The following is a 19,852-nucleotide window of genomic DNA, read 5'->3' as shown; positions in this document are numbered from 1 at the left end:
CGTCGTAGGCGTCGCGTTCGAGCAGCTGCAGGAGCTGAGCCTCGGTGACGTGCTGCTCGGGGAGGCCCGAACCGGGAGGCTGCAGGCCGAGCCGCGCGCTCGGCGAGCTCTGGGAGAGCGTCTGGAACAGCTCGGCGTTGCGAGCGGAGAGCTCGCGCAGATCGTTGACCGCGTTCGTGAGCGACTGCAGCGTCTCCCTGAGATCGCCGGTCGCCAGCTTGTTCAGGCCGGGCTCGACCGCCTCCTCAATGGTTTGCTGGAGGCCAGGCAGCATAGTGCCGTAGATCTGCTGGAACATGGATTGACAAGATCCCTGGACGACCGTGGTCGTGGCGGCGCTCACAAAGGTCAGCCGCACGTTCTCCGCTTCCATGAAAATATGATAAGCGGGCGGTGACGCCGCACCTGGAACGAGGGAATGATGGTCTCTTGGAACGACGAGCGGAAGCTGGCCTCCATGGCATGGCGCACGCTTCCCTGTTACACGCCGAACAACCATGGTGATCAGGACTAAGAGGGCCAAGACGGGAGGTCGAGGGCTCTGAGAGGGCTCACAGGGTACCTGCAGAGCATTGGCGATGTCGTTCGCCGAGGGGAGCCGAGAAGCCACCTCGGACGCGAGGCGGGGCGGCAGGTCCTGCGCCCAGGTGCCGTTGGTCTGGCCATGCGCGAGAACCGGCTTGAGGTCGTCCGCCAGGCTCTTGGCCAGGTTCTTCTCCAGGCTCGTGAGCAGGCGCCCGAGAGCAGGGACGAGCGCCGTCTGGAGCTCCTTCTGCACGGCCTTCTCGACCTGCTGGGGAATGCCAGTGAGCCCCGCATTGACGGCCTGCGTGACGGCAGCCAACAGGCGCTGCTGGCGCTCGCGCTCGGCCTTGTCGCGCTCCTGCCGATCCTTCTCGGCCTTGGCCACCTGGCGGTCGGCGTGCTGCTGCAGGGCGCGTTCCATCCTCGCGTTGATGCCGTTGAGCAGACTGTTCTCCATTCTTCGCAACTCGGCTTGGAGATTGCCTGCCGCTGGTGCAGCGGTGGACTCCACGGGCGCTGCCGTCGGCTCGCTGACCTCAGCGGGAGGGGCGCGGGCCAGGGGCTGCTGCGCGTTCGCGACGGCTTGGCCCGTCGCCTGGTAGGCACGGCCCTCGGCCTTCCCGGCCTTGGGCTTCTTCGGCTGCTTGCCGCGCCCTGCACATGATCACCTGTGTGAGTGTCGCTGCTTGCGCGCCAAGGCTCAAAAACATTGTAGCACGTCGTGCCTGATGGCGAGGCTCCCGATGGCTTGGAGACGGTGGGAGAGGGCACTGGCGCAGGAGGTTGGGCCAGTTCGCCGGGCGTCTTAAGCTGCGACTGCGGCATCTCGCCCTCGGCAGTGGTCGGAGCAGTTTCAGGAGTCGCGACAGCAGCCGGGGTAGGCTCCTCTTTTGCCTCGGGCTCGGGTTGGGGCTGCTCCTCGGCCTTCGGTGGCTGTTCCTCATCGACGAGGGCCTCCGCAGCCTCTTCCTTATTCTCGACGCCAGCACTCTCGGTTTCGGCGGGCTGGACCGGAAACTCGGGCACTTCGTCAGCGGGTGACGGGGTTGCTTCGGCTTCTCCTTCGCCCGCGGCTTCCTTCTCCTTCTCTTCAACGGGTGCGGCGGCGGACGTCTCAGCAGCAGGCTCTGTTTCGCCAGCGGCCTCGCCCTTCTCCACGGGTTGTTCGGGCTCCTCCGGCTTTGCGGTCACCTCGACATCGGTCGTGGCAGGCTCCGCGTGCCCGTTCTCCGCAGGTTCGGCGGGAGTCGCTGCGCTGGGCTTTTCTTCGGGCGCAGACGCGGGCGTTGGCTCGGGCTGGGCCTCGGAAGGCTGCGGCGCTGCGAGCTCGTCTTGAGCGCTGGGCGCCGGCGTAGGTTCAGGGGCGACCGCGGCAGGAGACGTCGGTCCGTTCTCAATCGATTGTTTGTCGTGCGTGGGCTCCGCCGCAGCAGCGGACGGCTCGACGACGGCGTTGGACGGGCTTTCCGGACGCGAAGGCTCGGCGACAGGAGCGGCTTGAGCGCTCGATTCGGCGCTCGTTGTCGAGGTGGGCGGAGAGGGCGCAGGTGAGGCAGCGAGCGGTTCCTTCGGGCTGGGCGAGGTCGAGCGCGACGTAGCAGCGGTCGCTGGGACGGTGGGAGCGCCACCTGATCCGGGAGGGGTTGGCAGAGCAGCCGAGGCGACGGCAGCAGCAGCCGGCGGTGCGGCGGTGGCAGCCGAAGGAGCCGCATAGCACAGATTCGATGTGATGTGGTACATCTGGATCGCCTTGGTCTGCAAGCAATAGAGATCCATTTCAGGCTCGGTTTCTGCATGGCGAGAGCAGTTGGTGCGAGGTGAGCAAACGGCTCAATTGAATGGTGTAAGTCCCTTAAGCACTCTGAGACGTACTGGAAGTGCCACGATTGAGGACAGTGAACGACAGAATGGCTTGGGCGACGGAGAATTCAGTGAGGTAATCAAACCTCGGCCTGCGCCATGAAAAAGCGAAGGTGAGACTCCGCGAAATGGTGATGATGCAAAGGCAAACCACTGCAGAAGAGAAGTGTGCGAGGGAATAGGTACTGAGGTTGCGTTTGGAGGTGGAGGACCATGAAGGTGGTGGATTTGGCGTTGGCCACAAAGAGGTAGTTGCCCGAGGATTCGAGAACGATGTGGTTGAAGATCGCTCCGCTGGGCGGCGGTGCGAATTTGATCCTCTGCAAGAGAACGGGCTCGGTGCCTTCGTCCTCGCTCAGCTGCCACACGCAGAGCTCGGCGTTGTGCTGGCCGCCGGTGATGAGGATCTTGCCCTCTTGGTGGTAGACGACACCCCAGGCCTCGTTTCTGCATATGCGCGAGTGTTAGCCCGCCAGTTGAGTACAGATGAGGGGCTGGGCAGCGAAATGGGGGCAAGGCAAGAGCGTGGAACGCACTCGTGGGCGAGCCAGGAGAGGCTGGGGGTGGGAGTGGCTCCACCGGAGGCCGACCAGATCTGGACGCGGCCATCGCTGGAGGCCGTGGCGAGCGCCTCGCCCCCGGGCGCAAAGGCCAGGTCGTTGATGGGCGCGCCCACAGCAATTCGGATTACACCGTCCACGGGTTCGGTGCCGGCGTACACGAATACGTTCTTGCCGTCTTCCGCAGTCTGCAGACGCGATCATCAGCCAAAGCGCAGGGAGGGGTAAAGTGATATGCAAAGCCTGACGCAAGCGAGTGGAGTGCGTTCGTACGTGTTTGAGCTGCCGAATGCGCTTGAGGTCCCACACATACGCGTGCTGATCGTTGCCGGCGGTGGCCAACAGGTGGGAGTGAACAGGATGCCAGATGATCCGCTCGCTCCACCGGTCGCCTTCCATACGCACCGCCGCCACAAGTTCGTGGCTACGGAAACAGGCAAAGACAAGTCAGGTCGGCGCGCTCACTCAGCGAAAGGGATGGCTCGTTGCAGAGAGATCGTTGCGAGATGGGGTACCCGATGCCCGCCTCCTCGTCGCCCGAGGACGGGGTGCTGGTGGCCTCCTCGGAGAAGCGCCACACAAGCAGGCGGCCGTCCGCAGCCACGCTTGCGAGAACGTCCTCGTTCCCTCCGCAGAAGCGAAGGTCGGTGATGCCCTTGGTGTGGCCGCGCAGAAGCGCTCTCTTGGCGCTAAAAATGTTGATGACTCGGATCATGTTGCCTGCGAGGCACGGCACGGGTTAGTTGTGGGGCACAAGATGGAAGGAGAAGCCGGAGCAACACACAACACGAGAGTGAGGCAAGAGGTACCCTTGACCACGTAGCAAATGTAGTTGTGGTTGACGGCGATGAGGCTGCCCCGCTGGTACACGGGTGGGGAGTTGAGAAGGGTGATGGGAGTCACCTCGAGCTGACTGTAAGCAGGCTGCTGTCCTTCCATTCGGTACGTCACCTCCACGCCGTCCGGCAGTCGCTCGCCCGAAGCAGCCCTAACATCGAATGGGTCGTGGATTCGCATTCAGCAAAGCGCGGAAAGAGAATTAGAGGGTTTGGCTCGGAGGGCAGGCGTACCGCTGCTGTTGTTGAGGCGCGGCCTTCTTGCGAGCAGGGGATGCATTACTGGTGGGCCTGGATGGAGCCGAGGCAACGCTGCTGTGGCGGGCAGGGCTCGCTGCTCGATGGTGCTGGACACTGGCCGAGGCAGGGCTGCTGGAGATGGGAGCGTGCATATGGGGGGCGGATAGGCCGGGAGGAGGAAGAGGGCTGGGAGAAGAGGGATGGCCGAGTGAAGGAGGAAGAGGGAGGATGGCACCCATGGGGTGTCCCCTAGGATCGCCCATCATGTGCATTTGATGCGGGCTGAACGCCATTTGAGGCGCATGAGCGGGATGCATGGGGTAGTGAGGATGGGGTGCGCCCATGTGGGACATCGCTGCGGGGTGAGCGAGTCCTGGATGTTGCTGTTGAGGATGAGGAGGGTGTTGCGACATGGCCGCGAGATGGGGGAAGAATTTGCTCAATGGCGACGGCTCACCCATTTTCCTTCGATTTTTTAACTAATTCGATGTTCTAGCTATGTACGATGCGAAATGCTGGCGTATCGCTGGCAAGCGCTGTGATCGATGGCAGAGTGTAAAACGTAAATGTGCGTTGTTCGCTTCGTTCTGTATTTGTTTCGTAAATTATTTTGTTGTGTTTGCCAAAAGTTGTGTGAAAAAAAACTTGCAGAGACCGGACCCGTTTGTTGGTTGATATCAACGTGTTCTATGCTATGTCTGTACATCGTGGCCATGAAGGAGGAAGCTTTGGAGCCTTAGCGGTAGGTGAGCCTGGTCTTGGTGCCCTGCTTCCTGAGGGTGCGGTTCTTGCCCTTGCCTCTCCTGTTCCTCCGGCCGCCGTTTTTGTTGCCGTTCTGTCGTTGCTGCTGCTGTTGGGCAGGACGGCTCTGTTGCGAACCGAGGCTCGATTCCTCCTCTTGTTGAGCCTCGTCCTCGCCCTCCTGTTCGTTGAGCTCTTCGTTCTGCTGGGCGTCGCTCTCGACAGGAACGACGGTGGCCGGCTCCTCGGCGCGCTGGGCGTCGGGAATGCTGGGCCGTTCGTCGACGACGTGGCCGCTCTCCAATGCCGCCATGTGAGGATTGTGCTCGACATCGGGACTCGGCTCGGTGGAGGACGAGGGCGAGCCATCGGTGATGTAGATCGTCACCTCGCCGCCGGTGGGCTCGGTCGACGACGCCTCGTCGTTGTGCAGCAGTCGCTGCTGCTCCTCCTGCAGGATCTTGATCTCGTCGGGGTGGATTGAGGGCCTCCGCTTGCTCTTCTGCTCTTCGATGCAGATCCGGCGACCGCCATCCACCGGCTCGCACACTTCGGGAATGGCTTCGAACTACATAGGAAGAGGGTCATCAGCATCAACGTCCACAATCACACCACGGCCGTTGAAAGGGTAAATACCTCGGCCTCAGTGTCGGCTTTCTCGTGGGTGTCTTCTTGCGGAGGCTGCTCGTCAAGACGCGCACACTTGGCATCGGGCGCCCCGTCGATCACGGCGCTGCCTTCGGTGGGCACTTCGGTGTCGTGCTCGGCGCCCTTTCGCTTGTGTGCGACGACGGCCGAGGACGAGGTGTCGGAAGGAAGGACGATCGGGAGCAGCGGCACCTTCACCGGCTCCGACGACGCGAAGAGGGTGAACGTCGGGACGGGACCCGTCGACGTGCGCTTCTTGTTACGCTTCGAGCCACTCCGGACCTTGCTGCTCACCTTCACCCGCTCGTTTGTGTCCGACGCCGCCGACGTCTGACTATTCACCGACGCGACACCGAGTCAATCTCAGACTCCACCATAGTAAATAATAATAATAAGATTAATAAAAATAAATACGCAAAGGTCGCAGGACAGGTGAGTACGCAGTGAACTGGGGAAGCTCCGAGGCTGTGGTGGCAAAGGGCGAAGAGACAGAGGCGATCTTGGGCAGCTCCGGCAGGGGCGACTGGAACGGGGCGCGACTAGCGGCGAGCGTGGCGAGCTCCTCCTGCGAGAGGCTCGCCATCGAGCGCACCCGCCGGCCGCCGGACTTGTCGATGGAGTCCGTGCTCCTGCTGTCGCTCCCGGGAATCATCCTTGCGTTGCGCGGAGGAGACGGGGGAGGAGGGAGGTCGAAAGACGGCAGGTTGGGCTTCTTGATCTGCTGCAGCTGTGCGTGCTGCAACTCTCCTTCCACGAACGCAGCCTGAATACCAATAAAAATAAAATAAAAATTCGAACGGAAAAGAATGCAGATGAGATACAGGACACTAGCCAATAAGAGACAAAGAGGCAGCTGGTTGCTCACCAAGGTCATCTGGGGCGTCTTGGGCTGGAGTTCGGGGGCGATGGCCGAGGCAACGTCCTGAATCGCATCCGTGATCGCACGCAAGCCGTAGGTGGACAACTGCAGATGTCGGCACAAACACGTACGTTGTGGTCAGTGATGCGCGGCAACGAAGGCGAAGGAAAAGGAGTGAGAGGTACCTCGCCGTTGAACGGCTGCGGAGGGCAGGAGAGAGGGCGGATCAGGCCACCGTTGGACGGCCGACCGGTGGCGGGTATCACCGCAGGTGCGGGTGCCGGCTGGGCGGTGGCCTACGACCTGGCTCACTGCCGCCGGCACCGGGTCGTTCTGGCCGACGGCGGCGGTTTGCTCGTTGGTCTGCTTGGCGGACTTCCTGAGGCTCTTCTTCCTCTCCTTACGCTCTTTCCTTTCCCTCTTCTTCTCCTCCTTGGTCTTCTTGATCGTGCTGCCCTTCTCCTTGTGGTGCTCCTCGACGGCCTGGATGTTGGCGTCGCTGTCTTCCTCCTTGGCCTTGTTGGCGTTGCTGTGGTTGTCGTGATCGGCTTCGTCTTCAGCCTCGTAGAGATGCCCCTTCGAGGCCGACTTGGTGAGCTCGTACTTCTTGCTGCGGCGCAGCAGGTGCTCGACCTTGTTCTTCTTCTTCGCCTTGCTCTTGCTTTCAGCATCCTCGCTGTACGTCTTGCTCTTGCCCACCTCTTCGTCCTCGTCGTGTTGGTCGATGTCCTCCGTGCCCAGCATGTTCTTCATGTGCTTCTTCGCGTCGTCGCCATGACCGCGTCCCTGCTCCACGCGCACCTCGACCTCCTCATGCGGGCCGACGGCGTTGTGTTCGGTCTCCTCCTCGTCCTTGTGCTTATCGCCCTTTCGCTTGAGCTTGGTCGTCAAGCGCTTGAACATGCCCTTGACTCCCTTCTCCGACGGCTTGGCAGCGGCGATGGTGCTCATGCTGTGTATCTGTATCTGAATTGCAGACAAGCAACTTGAGGGTGAGAAGAGGTACCACACGACAGCACTATCAGCACAGAGAGGCATGGAACGCACAGGTGGAGTTTAGCTCCGACAAAGTTGGTTCGACGAAGTGTATCTAGTTCCGTATGAGGGTGTATAAGCACGAGCAAGGCGGCGTTGGGTTGATATATTGATGCAGGAGCTGGGTCGAATCGAGTCGTGCTGCGACGAGACTAGAGTGGTTTGATGGTGGTGAGTAGAATGAAAAAAGAGACAGACGTGGCGAGGGACGAGCTTAAAACATAGAGGGAGGTCAGTACCGTCAAGAATAACCTCAAGAATGGAGGGTTTTGGGAGAGAACTCCCAGAGCAGGTGGTCATCACGCGGGACGTTGCACAGAGGAGGCAGACAGCGCGAGGCAGATAGAAATGGCAGGAAGCCAGGACTTTCGCCAGTGCGTCTTTTCCCGCAGTTCTCCGCCCAATATTTGCAGCCACATTTAAATGTCGACACAACACTATTGCAGGTTCGAGTCCCACGTGCAACAAGACCACAGCATACACACACATTGGCGCCCACCAACATGCACACAAGGAGAAGAGGGACAGAGACGAGACCATAAAAAACGTTTATACATGCTACACACATAGCATACAGGTAAAGAAGAAGAGAACAGAGAACAGGAGGAAGGGGAATAGAGGGAGGAAAACAAAAACGTAGCTTTGATAGTGGGCGACCGCACTGCCTTCCCTTCTAGATGGCCTTCCGCTCTTCACCGGTGTTCTTCCTGACCGGAGTCGTTGGGCCTCTCGACTTAACCTGAAGGCGAAGACGGTGGTCGTGGGTAAGCTGGTCAACTGCGCCATGAAGAGCTAGCTGATCAGGGCGCGCACCTGTGTGACCATTGCGGCCTTTTCCCTTTCGTTGAGGAGCCTGAACTTGCCCTCAAGCTGCCTCGTGTACTCGTCCATGAGCATTACCGTCCTCTCCAGCTCATCAACGCTCTTCTCGATCGTGTCGATCTGCTGGAGGTAGGGTTGGAACGACACATCTGTTCGGTGGTGTGCCGATCGCCACGTGTGTCAGCTCAGCGCGTGTTTGCGCGTAGTGCCGGCAGCGTTGCGGCGGATTGTACATTTCTTCTGGAGCTCTTCCATGAAGAGCACCAGGTCGGTGGCCTGATCGGTCATGGCCTTGTACTTCTCGGTGGTGACATGGTTCATCTGCTCCAGCAGCTTGTAGTCACTACTCGTCACTACGGACAGAGGGGCAGTGAACAAAGGAAAATAAACATCTAAATAATAAATAAATACAATCATCCAGGTGGGCTTACCCAGAAGTTCTCCTTGAATGTATTCAGAGATGTTCTTGAACATGGCTTCCGTGTTGCGTATGAGCTCCTTTTGATTCGCTGCTTCGACCTGGGCGCCATCTCTCAATTTAGATTGTGATACAAAAGGAATTTAATGCTGCATCAATTCCAGTGTACCTTCATCACTCCCTGCGAGCTGGACGACTTGTAGTCGGTCGACCCAGTTCCCTCCTCTTCTGGCGCTGGGCCGGTTGCGGCGATCGGCTTGTCCATCTTCGTAGCAAAGAAATAAATCTGCGCACCAGAGAAAAGAACATAAATAAAACATTTGATCGAGTAAGCACATCATGAAGAGGCGGAGGAAGATCGTGGATGAAGAAGGAGAAGAGGAGAGGGAGGCCACGCAGAAAAAGGGGCAAAAGAAGAAAAAGAAGACATCCAAACCAAGAGGGGCACCAAAAGGACAGCCGATTGCTTACGAGACGCTGTGCTTCTATATCGACACCATAGAGCAACAAATCCCGTACGCTCGAGCGATTCGATCACAGCCAACGCACTGCTGATCTGATCAATGTGCAGGAAGGTGTTGCGCAAGGTGCCCAGCAGTGACAGAGATGCAGCAGACGAGGCGCTGCGTGAGGTAGTTGAGCGTGTGAGCGAGCAGTTGAACCACCAGTTGGTGCGGCCGTCGAAGAGGATCGACTATGCCAACCTGGCCGACGCCACGGTGCACCCCCCACCACACATGCGCCGGCTGATGCTGTGCTCTTGCTCACGGGCACGAGACGTTCCAGAAACGGCTGGAGTCCGCCATCACAGCCAACACGCTCCTCCTGGCACGGCTCACTGCCGAAGTCGAGAACAAGCAAAGGTGCACCTTCATCCAGCTCTCTTGTGGCCATCACGGCGTGAGCTTATGCTCGTGTCATGCCCAAACCGCGCAGTGACCTGAAAGAAGAGAAACAGAGGCTGGCACGGCTGCAGGAAGAAGCTGAGAAGATCGAAAGGAAGCGAGCAATACTCCAGAAGAAGAGAAAGGTGCGTTCCACCCTCTGTGCTTCGCGTTCAGGTCAAACGATTATTGCTACGCGTGGACATTCACCCCCCCCCCACGACACGACACGACACACGACACACACACAACGGACGATGCGTGCAGTTGAACCCTACGGAAGACTTGTTCGGCGAGAAGCGAGATTATGTGCATCCGCTGCTCGGGCCAGACTCGCATCTCATGGCCACTTCGGTGCAGCTCACCGAGGTGGCCATTGACCCCGAACAGCTGGTCGAAACCGTCAACCAAGAGGGCGAGTCAATGTCAACGCCAAAGGGAAAGGAGAAGGAGGGAGAAGACCAAGATCTGCTGGAGGTCGATGTCGTGCAGGGCCTCGTGGACGACTTGGCCGTGCTCGCGCAGAACAGGGCTCCGCTGCTGCCGCTGCTCGAGGACCTCACCGCCACACGCGACCGTCTCTGCGCCATGCTCGCAGGCGCTGGCGCCAGCACCGGAGTCGAGCCCCTCCACTTTCTCACTCCACCACCGCCATCTTCATCATCGTCTTCCGCCTCACCATCGTGACGTCGAAGCAGAGTGGATGAAAATATGTGGGCCCTCTCCTGTACATTGGATGATGATGCATCACGCACACATCAGCAAACAACAATGTTATGATTGTTATAGCGATCCCTCCCTCACTTCGAGCGACGGCGAGCGCTTCGTCTTCGCCCACTTCTCCTTGAACGCCCTCTCCATCTGGCACTCTCGGTAGCCGACGTAGCCACCCAGCAGCATCCCCACAGCTCCCGTCACTTCTCGTACCACGCGCACAACACAACCGGACACGCAACGCGATGTCGCGACACGAAGAAGTGAGCGTCACAGGATAGGGAGCGGGGGGTGACGAGATGCGGGCGTACCGATGGGCAGTTGGTAGATTTGTCGTGCAGTGAGCCCCGTGCTGGGATTATTCAATTTCTCTGTGATGTATTGGATTAAATTGATGAAATGACGAAAAGAGGAGAGATGGAGCTTGAGATGAAGGGCAAGCGATGAAAGCAAAGAAGCCAGGGGGGGTACGGTTGAGGTTGAGGAGAACGTTGAGCAGCAGGGGTAGTGGCGCACGGCGGAGGTTGCCCACAGTGCCCAAGATGAAGAATGCCACTCCGCCCACTGCCGTCGACGTGAACAGCTGCCACGGCGAGCATGCACCTGCCTGCTCCTCCATCTTTAGTGCGAGTCGGAGCTCGTTTGCTTTTTGATCCTTTATTTTCCTCGAATTTCTCTCGCGTGTGGGTCGTGTGTGCGGTCGGACGTATGTGCATTCACAGGAAAGAGCATGACAACAACCACTGCGAAGTGAAAAGGAATGGCTCAGTGCTCGAAGCAGGCCTTGAAGGAAGCCCAGAGCTCCTCTCGATCCAGGTTTCGCCCGATGAAGACCAGTCGGTTCTCCCTCTTCTCGTTCTTGGCCCACTTGCCGATCTGGCTCCCCTCAAACTGCGCCGCAACGCAGCACCCGCACACATTCCAAAGAGAGCAGCGTATCAGCTGTGTGCGGGGATTATGAAGGGAAAGAGGGTGGTCAGCCGCACCATCATGTGAACGCCGTGGAAAACGAACTTCTCCTTCCACCCCTTGACGGCGATGACGCCCTTCATGCGGAAGATGTCGTTGCCCTTGGTCCGCAGCGTCTTCCCCAGCCAGGAGTTGATCTTGTCCATGTCCGCCTCGCCCTGGTCGCCATGATGGAGACGATCAGTTTAAGAGAGCTCTTCAACCACCACCACGACTAGCCATCATCATGCAAGATGGGGGTACGCACCTCGATGGTCAGGCCGACACTGGAGACGGACTGGTCGTGCTGGTGCTCCTGGTCGAGAAGGAACTGCGGGTCCATGTCCTGCGCGTGACTCCAGTGAGCGAGTGGCAAGTTGTCGGTGAGCGTGTGAGCGGCTGGGCACGGTGGCGCGTACGAGGATCTTGTCGAGGTCAAAGGCCTTGATGTTGAGAATCTTGGCGAGGTCGACCACGCCCTTGTTCACGGGAATGATCTCCACGGCGGCGTTGATCTGCGCCAGCCGCTTCCTGACCGCCTGCTCGCACTCGGCGTCGACCAGGTCCAGCTTCGACAGCAGGATCCTGTCAGCGAAGCCCACCTGCTCAACCGACTCATTTTCCACACCTGTGTGCGTGCTGTGAGCATCGATGCAGAAGGGAAGTGAGTGACACACCACATGCATACCGTCGGGCTTGACCTCGTCGAGATGCTGGAGGATGTGCTTGGCATCGACGACGGTGATGATTCCGTCCAGCACGAACTGGAGGCTCAGCTTGGGGTCCATGAAGAAGGTCTGCGCGATCGGCGCGGGATCCGCCAGGCCCGTAGTCTCGATCAGCACATAGTCGAACTTGTCCTTTTGCTGTTCGCAACCACAAAAATGAAAGAAGAAAGAAAGAAAATGTGAGTCACCACTTAATTGGCCCAACCCAGCTCGTTGAGAGGCCGAGGCCGAGGTGGGCTCACCTTGACGAGCTCGCGCAGGATGCGGATCAGATCACCGCGCACGGTGCAGCAAATGCAACCGTTGTTCATCTGGAAGATCTCCTCGTTGGCGGCGAACTTGTCCTGCAGGAGCGAATCGTCGATTCCCACCTCTGTGCGCGCCAGCCGAGCTCTGGTGAGTACCGCCCTTGGATCGGTGCACGCTCAACAAGTAGCATAGTTTACCTCCGAACTCATTTTCAATCACCGCGATCCGCTTGCCGTGGTTGGCGTTCAGTATGTAGTTGAGGAGCGTTGTCTTGCCTGTGAAGCGCGAACGACGGTGAGACGAGTCTGCACCCACTTTTTTGGGGGGAGGTGCGGCGGCGTTGCAGAAATGTACCGCTGCCAAGGAATCCGGTGATGATGCCGACGGGAATGCGCTTGTCCTTCGGGTAGTCAATCTTCTCTTCGATGGAACGCGCGTAGCCGAGGATGTTCGTCGCCAGCGAATCCACCACGCCCAACGCACTTTCCACGGCTGCATGTCTGAGTTAGCCTCGGTTGTGTGGTGTGTCGTGTGCAGTGTATGTGTGTCGTGTTGGCCTCGTTGTGTGTGTGTGTGTGTGTGCGTGCGTGCGTGCGTGCGTGCGTGCGTGTGGAACGCACCTTCCTTGAGGGAGTGCAGGTTGACGATGCGGATGAGGTTGGAGGTCTGTTTCTTGAGGGCCTCCCACAGCGGCAAAAGCGGGCGGTAGTAGGGCGACTCTTTGTTTTCCTCGAAAAAGGCGTTGAGCACCTTCACCCTCTCGACGGCCTGCGCCGTGAGCTTCCTGAACTGCAGCTCGCTCCTGTCCTGACCGAGGAACTACCGAAACCCCACACCTCATTGGTCAGAATTTAAGTGCTGCGCCCAATGGGATGCGCGATTGAGCACCTCGTCGCCGGCCATCTCGGTCAGATAGGCAACTAGCTCAGTGAGCGGTTCGCCTGGTGAAAAAGAGAGAAAGCGTCAGTCGCGCCGGGCGTGTGGGGGGGAGGCTTCGCTCTTTGGGTGGACGGGCGGCGTGTACCGATGGCGTCGACCTTGGAGCTCTGCAGTTCTTCCTCGGGCTCCTCCCAGATGGGCAACTCGGCCTGCTCCTTGGCTTGCATTCTGTGTGTGTGTGTGTGTGTGAGCGATGTTGGCGTAGAATCACAACTGTAAAGAGGCGCTCGCGAGTTATCTCAACACCCACCGGTCCACCGTTTCTTTGGTATTCTTTTTCTTGGCCTTTCCCGTTTCATCACCTTCATCGCCTTCACCTTCGGCCTCCCCCATCTTCCGCTTTTTGCTTTCCTCGGCCGCAGCAGCCGCGAGCATGGTCAGTACCTTCTTGCGTTGAGCTTGGTAGGAGGATGTTGGTTGAGGGAGCGGCTGGTCGGGTCCGCGGAGCTAATTGGGAGAACCAGAAAGGCAGAAAGAGAAGTAAAAGGCGCCACACACGATCGTTTTTATGGGAGTCGAGGAAGTGCCCGATTACGGCGAGAGAACGAAGCGAAGGCTAGGTGGCTTACGAAGCGACGAAATCGAGCGAGAACGATCCCTTCTTCAACCAAGGGGCATCTGTCCTAAGAATGCAGAGTTGAGCGGAAGTGCATACCGAAAATCGTGCGAGAAAGGCCAGAACCAACTACGAAGTGGCTTTCTGTCGAAGCAAGTCGGACGCAGCTGGCGTTGTGGGCCTGCCAAACACACACACCATCAAGAAATGACGAGTGCCACGGCGAGGAGGTGTTGAATATGCGACGGTGGCCACCGTCTCTCTTCGATGTACTCGGACGCGCATGCAGATTACATCTTGGGGGTCTGGTACTCGATGATCACGCACTTGGGCGCGGTGTACTGCGCGAGAGCGTACTCCGACATGTCCCTCCCGTGGCCGCTCTGCTTGAAGCCGCCTGCGTGTGCGGTGGTGCATCGTGTGTCGTGTGCGGTTTCGCAAAGACGGTGAGCAACAAGCAACGAGAGGGAGTAAGTAGACACGTACCCCAGGGGGTCTGCGGGGTGATGACGTTGTAGGTGTTGACCCACACGGTGCCGGCCTTGAGCTTCTTCGAGAGGAACATCGCCTTCTCCACGTCGCGCGTGTAGACGGCCGCCACCAGACCGTAGATCGAGTCGTTGGCGCGCCTCACCACCTGAGGTGCAAGCAACGCGTTAGCAGTGTTGTGCTGTGCCGCAAACTGGCCAACAGGTACCTCATGGACATCCTTGAACTTGATGATCGCCATCACAGGACCTATGAGTGAGAAGAAGAAGAAGAAGAAGAAGAAAGAGTTGGGTGGTTGGGCCAAGCCTAGTAACATGGTTGATGGCGAGGCAACGTACCAAAGATTTCCTCGCGGCAGATGGTCATGTTGTCCTCCACATCGGCGAACACGGTAGGCTGGATGAAGTATCTGCGACGCACATCACGGCACACGGTCAGCTTAAACCAAACGCGCGCAGTGGTGTGTGTGGAGAGGTTACCCCTTGTCGCCGACTCGAGCACCGCCGCACAGCAGGCGAGCACCCTCCTTCTTGCCGGTCTCGATATAGCCCATCACCTTGTCAAACTGCAGCTTGGACACCTGCGGACCATGCATGGTCGTGTCCAGCAGCGGGTTTCCGGTCTGCTCGATGCGAGCCTTGGCCTGCGTGATGTGTGATTGTAGTGTTAGTCCCCCAACTCGGCGCAATTGTGGGCTGTATGAACCATGGCAACGCTCTTCTCCACAAACTCGTCGTAGATCTTCTCGTGCACGAATATACGCGAGCCGGCACTGCAGCACTGACCAGCATTCCAAAACCTGCGAACGCGCGTGTGGCATTGTGTGGCCAAGTGAATATAAAACGAAAGCTGCATAGAGAGTGAAAGAACTAAACGTGTGGCGTACAGAGCGTAGTAGGAGTCGGTGATGGCCTTCTCCATGTTGATGACGTCATCAAACACAATGATGGGGCTCTTGCCGCCGAGCTCGAGACCCACGGGCTTGAGGTTGGACGCCGCCGAGAGCTCCATCACCTTCCTTCCCGTGAAGGTCGAGCCCGTAAAGCTCACCTGCCGCGTGCACGCGCCACACATAAACACCAACCATGTAAGTACTAGGGCAGCTGTTGCCGGCTTGAGTCGTGGTGGTGCAACTGATGCGTGCATGCGTGCCTTATCGATGTCCATGTGCGCGGCAATGGCGGCGCCGGCCTTGGGTCCGAATCCGGTGATGACATTGACCACACCAGCAGGGAAGCCAGCCTTCTTGACGAGCTCAGCGAGCTTCAGGGCGGTGATGGAAGTCTGCTCCGCCGGCTGTTGTTACATCGATGAGCAACGTGTGAGTTTTCTTTCTTTGCCCGAGCCCATCACAACCTGGTGGCAGCACCTTCAAGATCACAGTGTTGCCCGCGGCAAGGGCAGGGGCCAGCTTCCAGGCGGTGATCTGCAGCGGGAAGTTCCACGGCACTGCACACATCAAGGAAGGAGGGCAGAGAGGAAAGAGCCAGTGTAAGAGGAGGTGCTCGTTGCTACAGTGTGTGTGTGTGTGTGTATGTGTGGGAGGGGCAGGGTGTCAGGCGGATACCGATGAGGCCGACCACGCCGAGGGGCTCGTGGCGGGTGTAGCAGACATTGTTGCCGGGGATGTCGATCGACTTGCCGTGAATCTTGTCCGCCCAGCCCTTTGTTCAACAGGTCAAGGAGAGAACACGCCATACAGAGCTCGGGAGGGGGGGGGCAAGAGCGAATGCGAAAGCGAGAGATATCGGATGGTGCGTGCGCAGTGGTGAAGGTTGTGGGGGAGGGTGAAAAGGATACGGCAAAGTAGCGGTAGGTGTCGACCACCTGCTTGAGGTCAAAGTTGAACGACTCAAAGAACGGCTTGCCCACGTCAAGGGACTCTGTTCGTTCGCGGCAAGGAGGCGGGACGATTAAGAGTTACGTTGAGAACTGCAAAATGGGTGCCCAGAACGTGCAGCAAGCGGCTTCACGCAGCGCTACGTATCACGTGCGCGGCGCACGTATAGAGAGAGAGAGAGAGAGAGGTACCCAAAAGGGCCAGGGCCTCCTTCTCCTGGTCGATGAGCTCGGCCAGTCGGTAGAGCAGATCGCCGCGCTGCTTGCTCGACAGCTCCGACCACTCGCCTGGTCCAGCCATCACACGCGCTTGTTTCAAAAACAAAATGCTCCGCACAACCACAGCGCTGTTAATGGTACCTTCTTCAAAAGCAAAACGAGCCGCAGCGACGGCCCTGTCCACATCCTCCTTGTCTCCTGCAACCACGAACAGAAATAATAATTGTTAAATGTATTATAACATTATTTCAATTATTATAATTATTTATTTGAAAAAAGTAATAGATTGGGCTTGGGGGTGCCTTCAGCGAGCTGGCAGATCTCCTGCTCGGTGGCGGGGTCAATGGCGGCGAAGGTCTTGCCGGAGACGCTCTCCACGAATTCGTTGTTGATGAACAATCGAGTCGGAAAGCTAATCGCTTTTCCGTTGAGGGTGACAGTCTGCAAAGAGCGAAGATTAAGGTCAACCGCCGCTGGTGAAAGCACAGTTCAACGGCAGAAGGTGGATACGTGGGCAGCAGAGGAAGCGTCCATGTTAGTTTCAGAAGATGCAAACGACAAAGAACGGCGACCAAGAAAAGAAAGAAAAATAGCAACAAGTCCGTATCGGCGTGACGACAACCTCGCCTGTTGCATTCATCTGATGGTCGCGTACGCCGGCATCCCTTCACAAACCTGGCAAGCAACTGCAGGCAAATGGAGGAGTGCACAGGGCACGGGGCAGGCTGACAAAGCGGCCGATTGACTAAAACTTTATCTTTGTGGGTTGCGCGAGCCACTCTCCCTCGGCAATGGGCAGCCGTTCGAACTGGCGAGCAAGCAGAGGAAGCTTCTCCAGGCTCACCTGCAGCGAGTACGTCCTGCCACGTTCCACGCCAACAACCACAGACACAACGTAAATAACAAAAAATGAAAGATGAAACCGCAACACAAGGTACATTTCTGTGAGTTCGGACATGGCTCGCTCCATGCCCAGAAGGACGTCCTCCGTACGGAGTATGGTGCGTTCAAACGCTACGAACTCCTTTGCAGTTTTCACCAGTTCCTACACAAGGCGGTGCGGACCCGGCACTGTCAACATTATCGTTCGCAGGGGGGGGGTTGAGGGCAGCGCACCTCGTGTTGGTGCGATCCATCCAAAAGAAGTTTGGCAGCCTTGCCGCAGTCATAGATTATGTTCTCTAGTCGCCGCGTCTCCTCCTCCTTGGTGGCCAGAGAGGGATCCGCAGCGTCCATCTTCAAACTCTCGCTTCTTCCCTCCTTTTCCTTTCTGTTTTCTCGCAGGTGTCGACAAACAGATCGCGCAGCTCTCCTTCCTCCGAATTTTCGCACTCGAAATGCGGAGATGGCGCGGTTTCGGCGGAATTCAGCCCTTGTGCCGGAAGGGCGATTTCTGCGGCGGGTTTCGGCGTAATTTCGCTGTGTCCGCTCGCCAGCGAGGGCCAGCTCAGCTTCTCTGGTGAAACTCGGGTGGTGGCGATGTAGAGCCTCGCCGAAGCTCACCCCAGGCCGGCCGAGTGTGCTCTCCCCCGTGTTCTCGGGGTGCCTGTGGTATATATTACCTCTCCCTACTGCCCCTTATCCTCTTCATAACCTCAATTCAAGAAGCTCACACCTCAACCAACAGCCTAGGACCCCAGTGCCACTTTCCGTCTCTCCTTCTCAACTCCTACCCCATTCTCACTCCCTTCTTCATCAAGCTTCCCTCCTCTTCTTCCACATCTACACACACAAACAATGGGTTTCGGCGCCGACTGCTCGAGTGTGACTCCTTCCCGGAGCACATCGCCTTCAACTTCACCCCGCACCTCGCTCGACTTCACCTCTGCCAGCGAGGACCGAAGCAGCGGCGACTGGACCCAGAACGACGACATCTTCAGCCTTGGCGACTACCTCATCTGCACCCGACACCTGCTGGGCCGTGGATCTTTCGGTGAGGTCAAGCTGGGCTTCCACCGCCCCACCGGCCGGCGAGTAGCGGTGAAGATCATCAACAAGGCGCAGCTCAGCCCCGAGAAGAGGCAGGAGGTCGACCGTGAGATCGAAATTCTGAAGAAGGTGGGCATCCACCCGTGCATCGTTTCCCTCCACGACGTGGCCGAGGACGAGTCCTTCATCTACATGTTCTTCGAGTACGTCGCCAGCGACCTCCTCCGATTCCTCAAGCAGCACGGCCGCCTCGACGAGCCTGTCGTCTACCGCATCTTCTCTCAGCTCGTCGAGGCCGTCTCGTACCTCCATGCCAACGGCATCGTCCACAGGGACATCAAGATCGAGGTACGTCGCCGATCTGGAGTGCATTCCTCAACCTTTTATGGAATACACCTCGAATAGGTCACTAATGTCCTTTTCGGTTAATATGTCTGTAACAGAACATCCTCATAGATGAAGCGTCGCTCTCGGTCAAGCTGTGCGACTTCGGCTTCGCCACCTACTACACGCCCACGACGCGCTTCGAGAAGTGGTGCGGCAGCCCGCACACCGTGGCGCCCGAGATCATCCAGCGAATCCCCTACTCCGGCCCCAAGGTCGACGTGTGGTCGCTCGGCTCGGTCCTGTACACTATGATTTGCGCCTTCTTCCCCTTCCAAGCTACCGTTCCCAAGGACGTGCTCAAGAGGACCGTACTCGGCAAGTTTCACGCTTTCCCCGGCGGCTGTGGCTCGCGTGCCACCCACGACCTTATCTCGAGGTGCCTCACGATCGATACTGGTACGTAGCGCTGCCTCATACCCTCGTGCCATGGCCCTCTTGCAGAAAACGTAGGACTCATCACGGTGCCTTCGTCCATGCAGAAAAGAGAATCACACTCGATCACGTGCGCCAGCACCCCTTCTTCTGGAAGCACGAGAAGATCGGGGCGGAGGCTGTAACGGTCGAGGAGAACGAGTCGGGCGAAGAGGGAACCGTCGAGTGGAGCGACTCCATGGACGTGATGACCTGCTGATGATCCAACCAACTCCGCACGCAGCTGACCGCCAACGGCAGGAACGAACCAGAGTGTACAGAGCAGCCAATTTTGAAGGGGCGGTGAAAGGGCAAGAGTTGGAGCAGCGGGAGTGGACGAACGAGTGGGAGCCATAGAGTATGGCCTCGCACTCAGGCGAGCAAGCGGTCTACCGTCTCAGCAGCGAGACTATGTATGCCCCACAGATTGGGGTTTCTTTTTGTGTGTGTGTGTCAAGTCAAGAGTGATTTCCCACCCACCACACTTTGTGCAGCACACCTAAGAGCGCTACGCTCGGCTTCCGTTGCCTCTCTTCTGGGGCAGTGGGGGTGGTACGCTCCGATCGTGTGTACTTATATGAATAAGTACCTGAGCCTTTGCCTCCTGCTCACCATTGCAATGGCATTGGAGAAGGTGGACGGAACGGAATGGAGAACAACTCGAAATGACCTCTTTTGCTGTCTGTTTGACAAGTTACTACGAAACGAGCGTCGATAAGGTCAATTCCCACAACGGACCGGTAAGGTAATTGAGGCCCCTTTCCGACGACGCCAAGGCCAAGGCCCAGGCTGTGTCGTTGCGTTACACTTCTTTTCTTGTCCACCTTACCACAGCAACACAACACCTTCTTGCCACATATCACGCAATAACTGCGTCTGCACCGCCCAAAGGGCCTCATCGTTACCCAACGCACCAGATCGACATACCAACCACTAAATCCCCTCGCTCAGAAGTGTAATCATTTTGTCAATCCACCCAACCAACAACACCAGCAACCGCCCCCACGGACACCACC

General features: G+C 58.1%; 8 protein-coding genes and 1 pseudogene across 8 annotated transcripts; 2 read left to right on the top strand and 7 right to left on the bottom strand.

Annotated features, from left to right (window-relative positions):
- Positions 1 to 4: 4 nt before the first annotated feature.
- Positions 5 to 4,482, bottom strand: ACA1_012330 (WD domain, G-beta repeat-containing protein; the record flags this gene model as incomplete). The annotated part of the gene is made up of 11 exons (XM_004352660.1): positions 5 to 313; positions 406 to 477; positions 563 to 1,165; positions 1,297 to 2,315; positions 2,398 to 2,477; positions 2,572 to 2,832; positions 2,922 to 3,133; positions 3,219 to 3,369; positions 3,461 to 3,665; positions 3,755 to 3,933; positions 4,016 to 4,482. Coding segments are annotated over 11 exons (3,558 nt in total), but the record flags the coding sequence as incomplete, so codon positions are not given.
- A 275-nt stretch (positions 4,483 to 4,757) lies between these two features.
- ACA1_012320 lies at positions 4,758 to 7,220 on the bottom strand (annotated as a pseudogene).
- Positions 7,221 to 7,977: 757 nt separating this feature from the next.
- Positions 7,978 to 8,809, bottom strand: ACA1_012310 (biogenesis of lysosome related family protein; the record flags this gene model as incomplete). The annotated part of the gene is made up of 5 exons (XM_004352659.1): positions 7,978 to 8,043; positions 8,118 to 8,275; positions 8,360 to 8,479; positions 8,558 to 8,645; positions 8,714 to 8,809. The coding sequence occupies 5 exons, from the start codon at positions 8,807 to 8,809 to the stop codon at positions 7,978 to 7,980; spliced, it is 528 nt and encodes a 175-aa protein (XP_004352711.1).
- A 298-nt stretch (positions 8,810 to 9,107) lies between these two features.
- ACA1_012300 (uncharacterized protein) lies at positions 9,108 to 10,115 on the top strand (the record flags this gene model as incomplete). Its single annotated transcript, XM_004352658.1, has 4 exons — positions 9,108 to 9,263; positions 9,331 to 9,407; positions 9,481 to 9,574; positions 9,696 to 10,115. 4 exons carry the CDS (start codon positions 9,108 to 9,110, stop codon positions 10,113 to 10,115), a joined length of 747 nt encoding a protein of 248 aa, XP_004352710.1.
- A 96-nt stretch (positions 10,116 to 10,211) lies between these two features.
- ACA1_012290 (uncharacterized protein) lies at positions 10,212 to 10,761 on the bottom strand (the record flags this gene model as incomplete). Its single annotated transcript, XM_004352657.1, has 3 exons — positions 10,212 to 10,345; positions 10,454 to 10,513; positions 10,614 to 10,761. The coding sequence occupies 3 exons, from the start codon at positions 10,759 to 10,761 to the stop codon at positions 10,212 to 10,214; spliced, it is 342 nt and encodes a 113-aa protein (XP_004352709.1).
- A 146-nt stretch (positions 10,762 to 10,907) lies between these two features.
- Positions 10,908 to 13,173, bottom strand: ACA1_012280 (cobalamin synthesis protein/P47K; the record flags this gene model as incomplete). The annotated part of the gene is made up of 11 exons (XM_004352656.1): positions 10,908 to 11,033; positions 11,129 to 11,269; positions 11,359 to 11,436; positions 11,510 to 11,718; positions 11,779 to 11,956; positions 12,061 to 12,191; positions 12,223 to 12,342; positions 12,422 to 12,559; positions 12,688 to 12,874; positions 12,956 to 13,008; positions 13,092 to 13,173. 11 exons carry the CDS (start codon positions 13,171 to 13,173, stop codon positions 10,908 to 10,910), a joined length of 1,443 nt encoding a protein of 480 aa, XP_004352708.1.
- Positions 13,174 to 13,852: 679 nt separating this feature from the next.
- ACA1_012270 (aldehyde dehydrogenase) lies at positions 13,853 to 16,191 on the bottom strand (the record flags this gene model as incomplete). Its single annotated transcript, XM_004352655.1, has 12 exons — positions 13,853 to 13,959; positions 14,049 to 14,199; positions 14,260 to 14,300; positions 14,390 to 14,460; positions 14,531 to 14,694; positions 14,757 to 14,850; positions 14,938 to 15,101; positions 15,147 to 15,347; positions 15,421 to 15,500; positions 15,619 to 15,715; positions 15,852 to 15,934; positions 16,083 to 16,191. 12 exons carry the CDS (start codon positions 16,189 to 16,191, stop codon positions 13,853 to 13,855), a joined length of 1,362 nt encoding a protein of 453 aa, XP_004352707.1.
- Positions 16,192 to 16,854: 663 nt separating this feature from the next.
- Positions 16,855 to 17,345, bottom strand: ACA1_012260 (uncharacterized protein; the record flags this gene model as incomplete). The annotated part of the gene is made up of 3 exons (XM_004352654.1): positions 16,855 to 16,969; positions 17,048 to 17,154; positions 17,226 to 17,345. The coding sequence occupies 3 exons, from the start codon at positions 17,343 to 17,345 to the stop codon at positions 16,855 to 16,857; spliced, it is 342 nt and encodes a 113-aa protein (XP_004352706.1).
- Positions 17,346 to 17,846: 501 nt separating this feature from the next.
- On the top strand, positions 17,847 to 19,056 carry ACA1_012250 (protein kinase, putative; the record flags this gene model as incomplete). Its single annotated transcript, XM_004352653.1, has 3 exons — positions 17,847 to 18,386; positions 18,482 to 18,821; positions 18,905 to 19,056. 3 exons carry the CDS (start codon positions 17,847 to 17,849, stop codon positions 19,054 to 19,056), a joined length of 1,032 nt encoding a protein of 343 aa, XP_004352705.1.
- Between the last annotated feature and the right edge of the window lie 796 nt (positions 19,057 to 19,852).

This window comes from Acanthamoeba castellanii, assembly GCF_000313135.1.
Source record: "Acanthamoeba castellanii str. Neff unplaced genomic scaffold scf7180000083740, whole genome shotgun sequence".
NCBI classification, from domain to species: domain Eukaryota; phylum Discosea; order Longamoebia; family Acanthamoebidae; genus Acanthamoeba; species Acanthamoeba castellanii.
The sequence above is the reverse complement of the archived record's forward strand: the minus strand, read 5'-3'. Positions and strand labels throughout refer to the sequence as shown.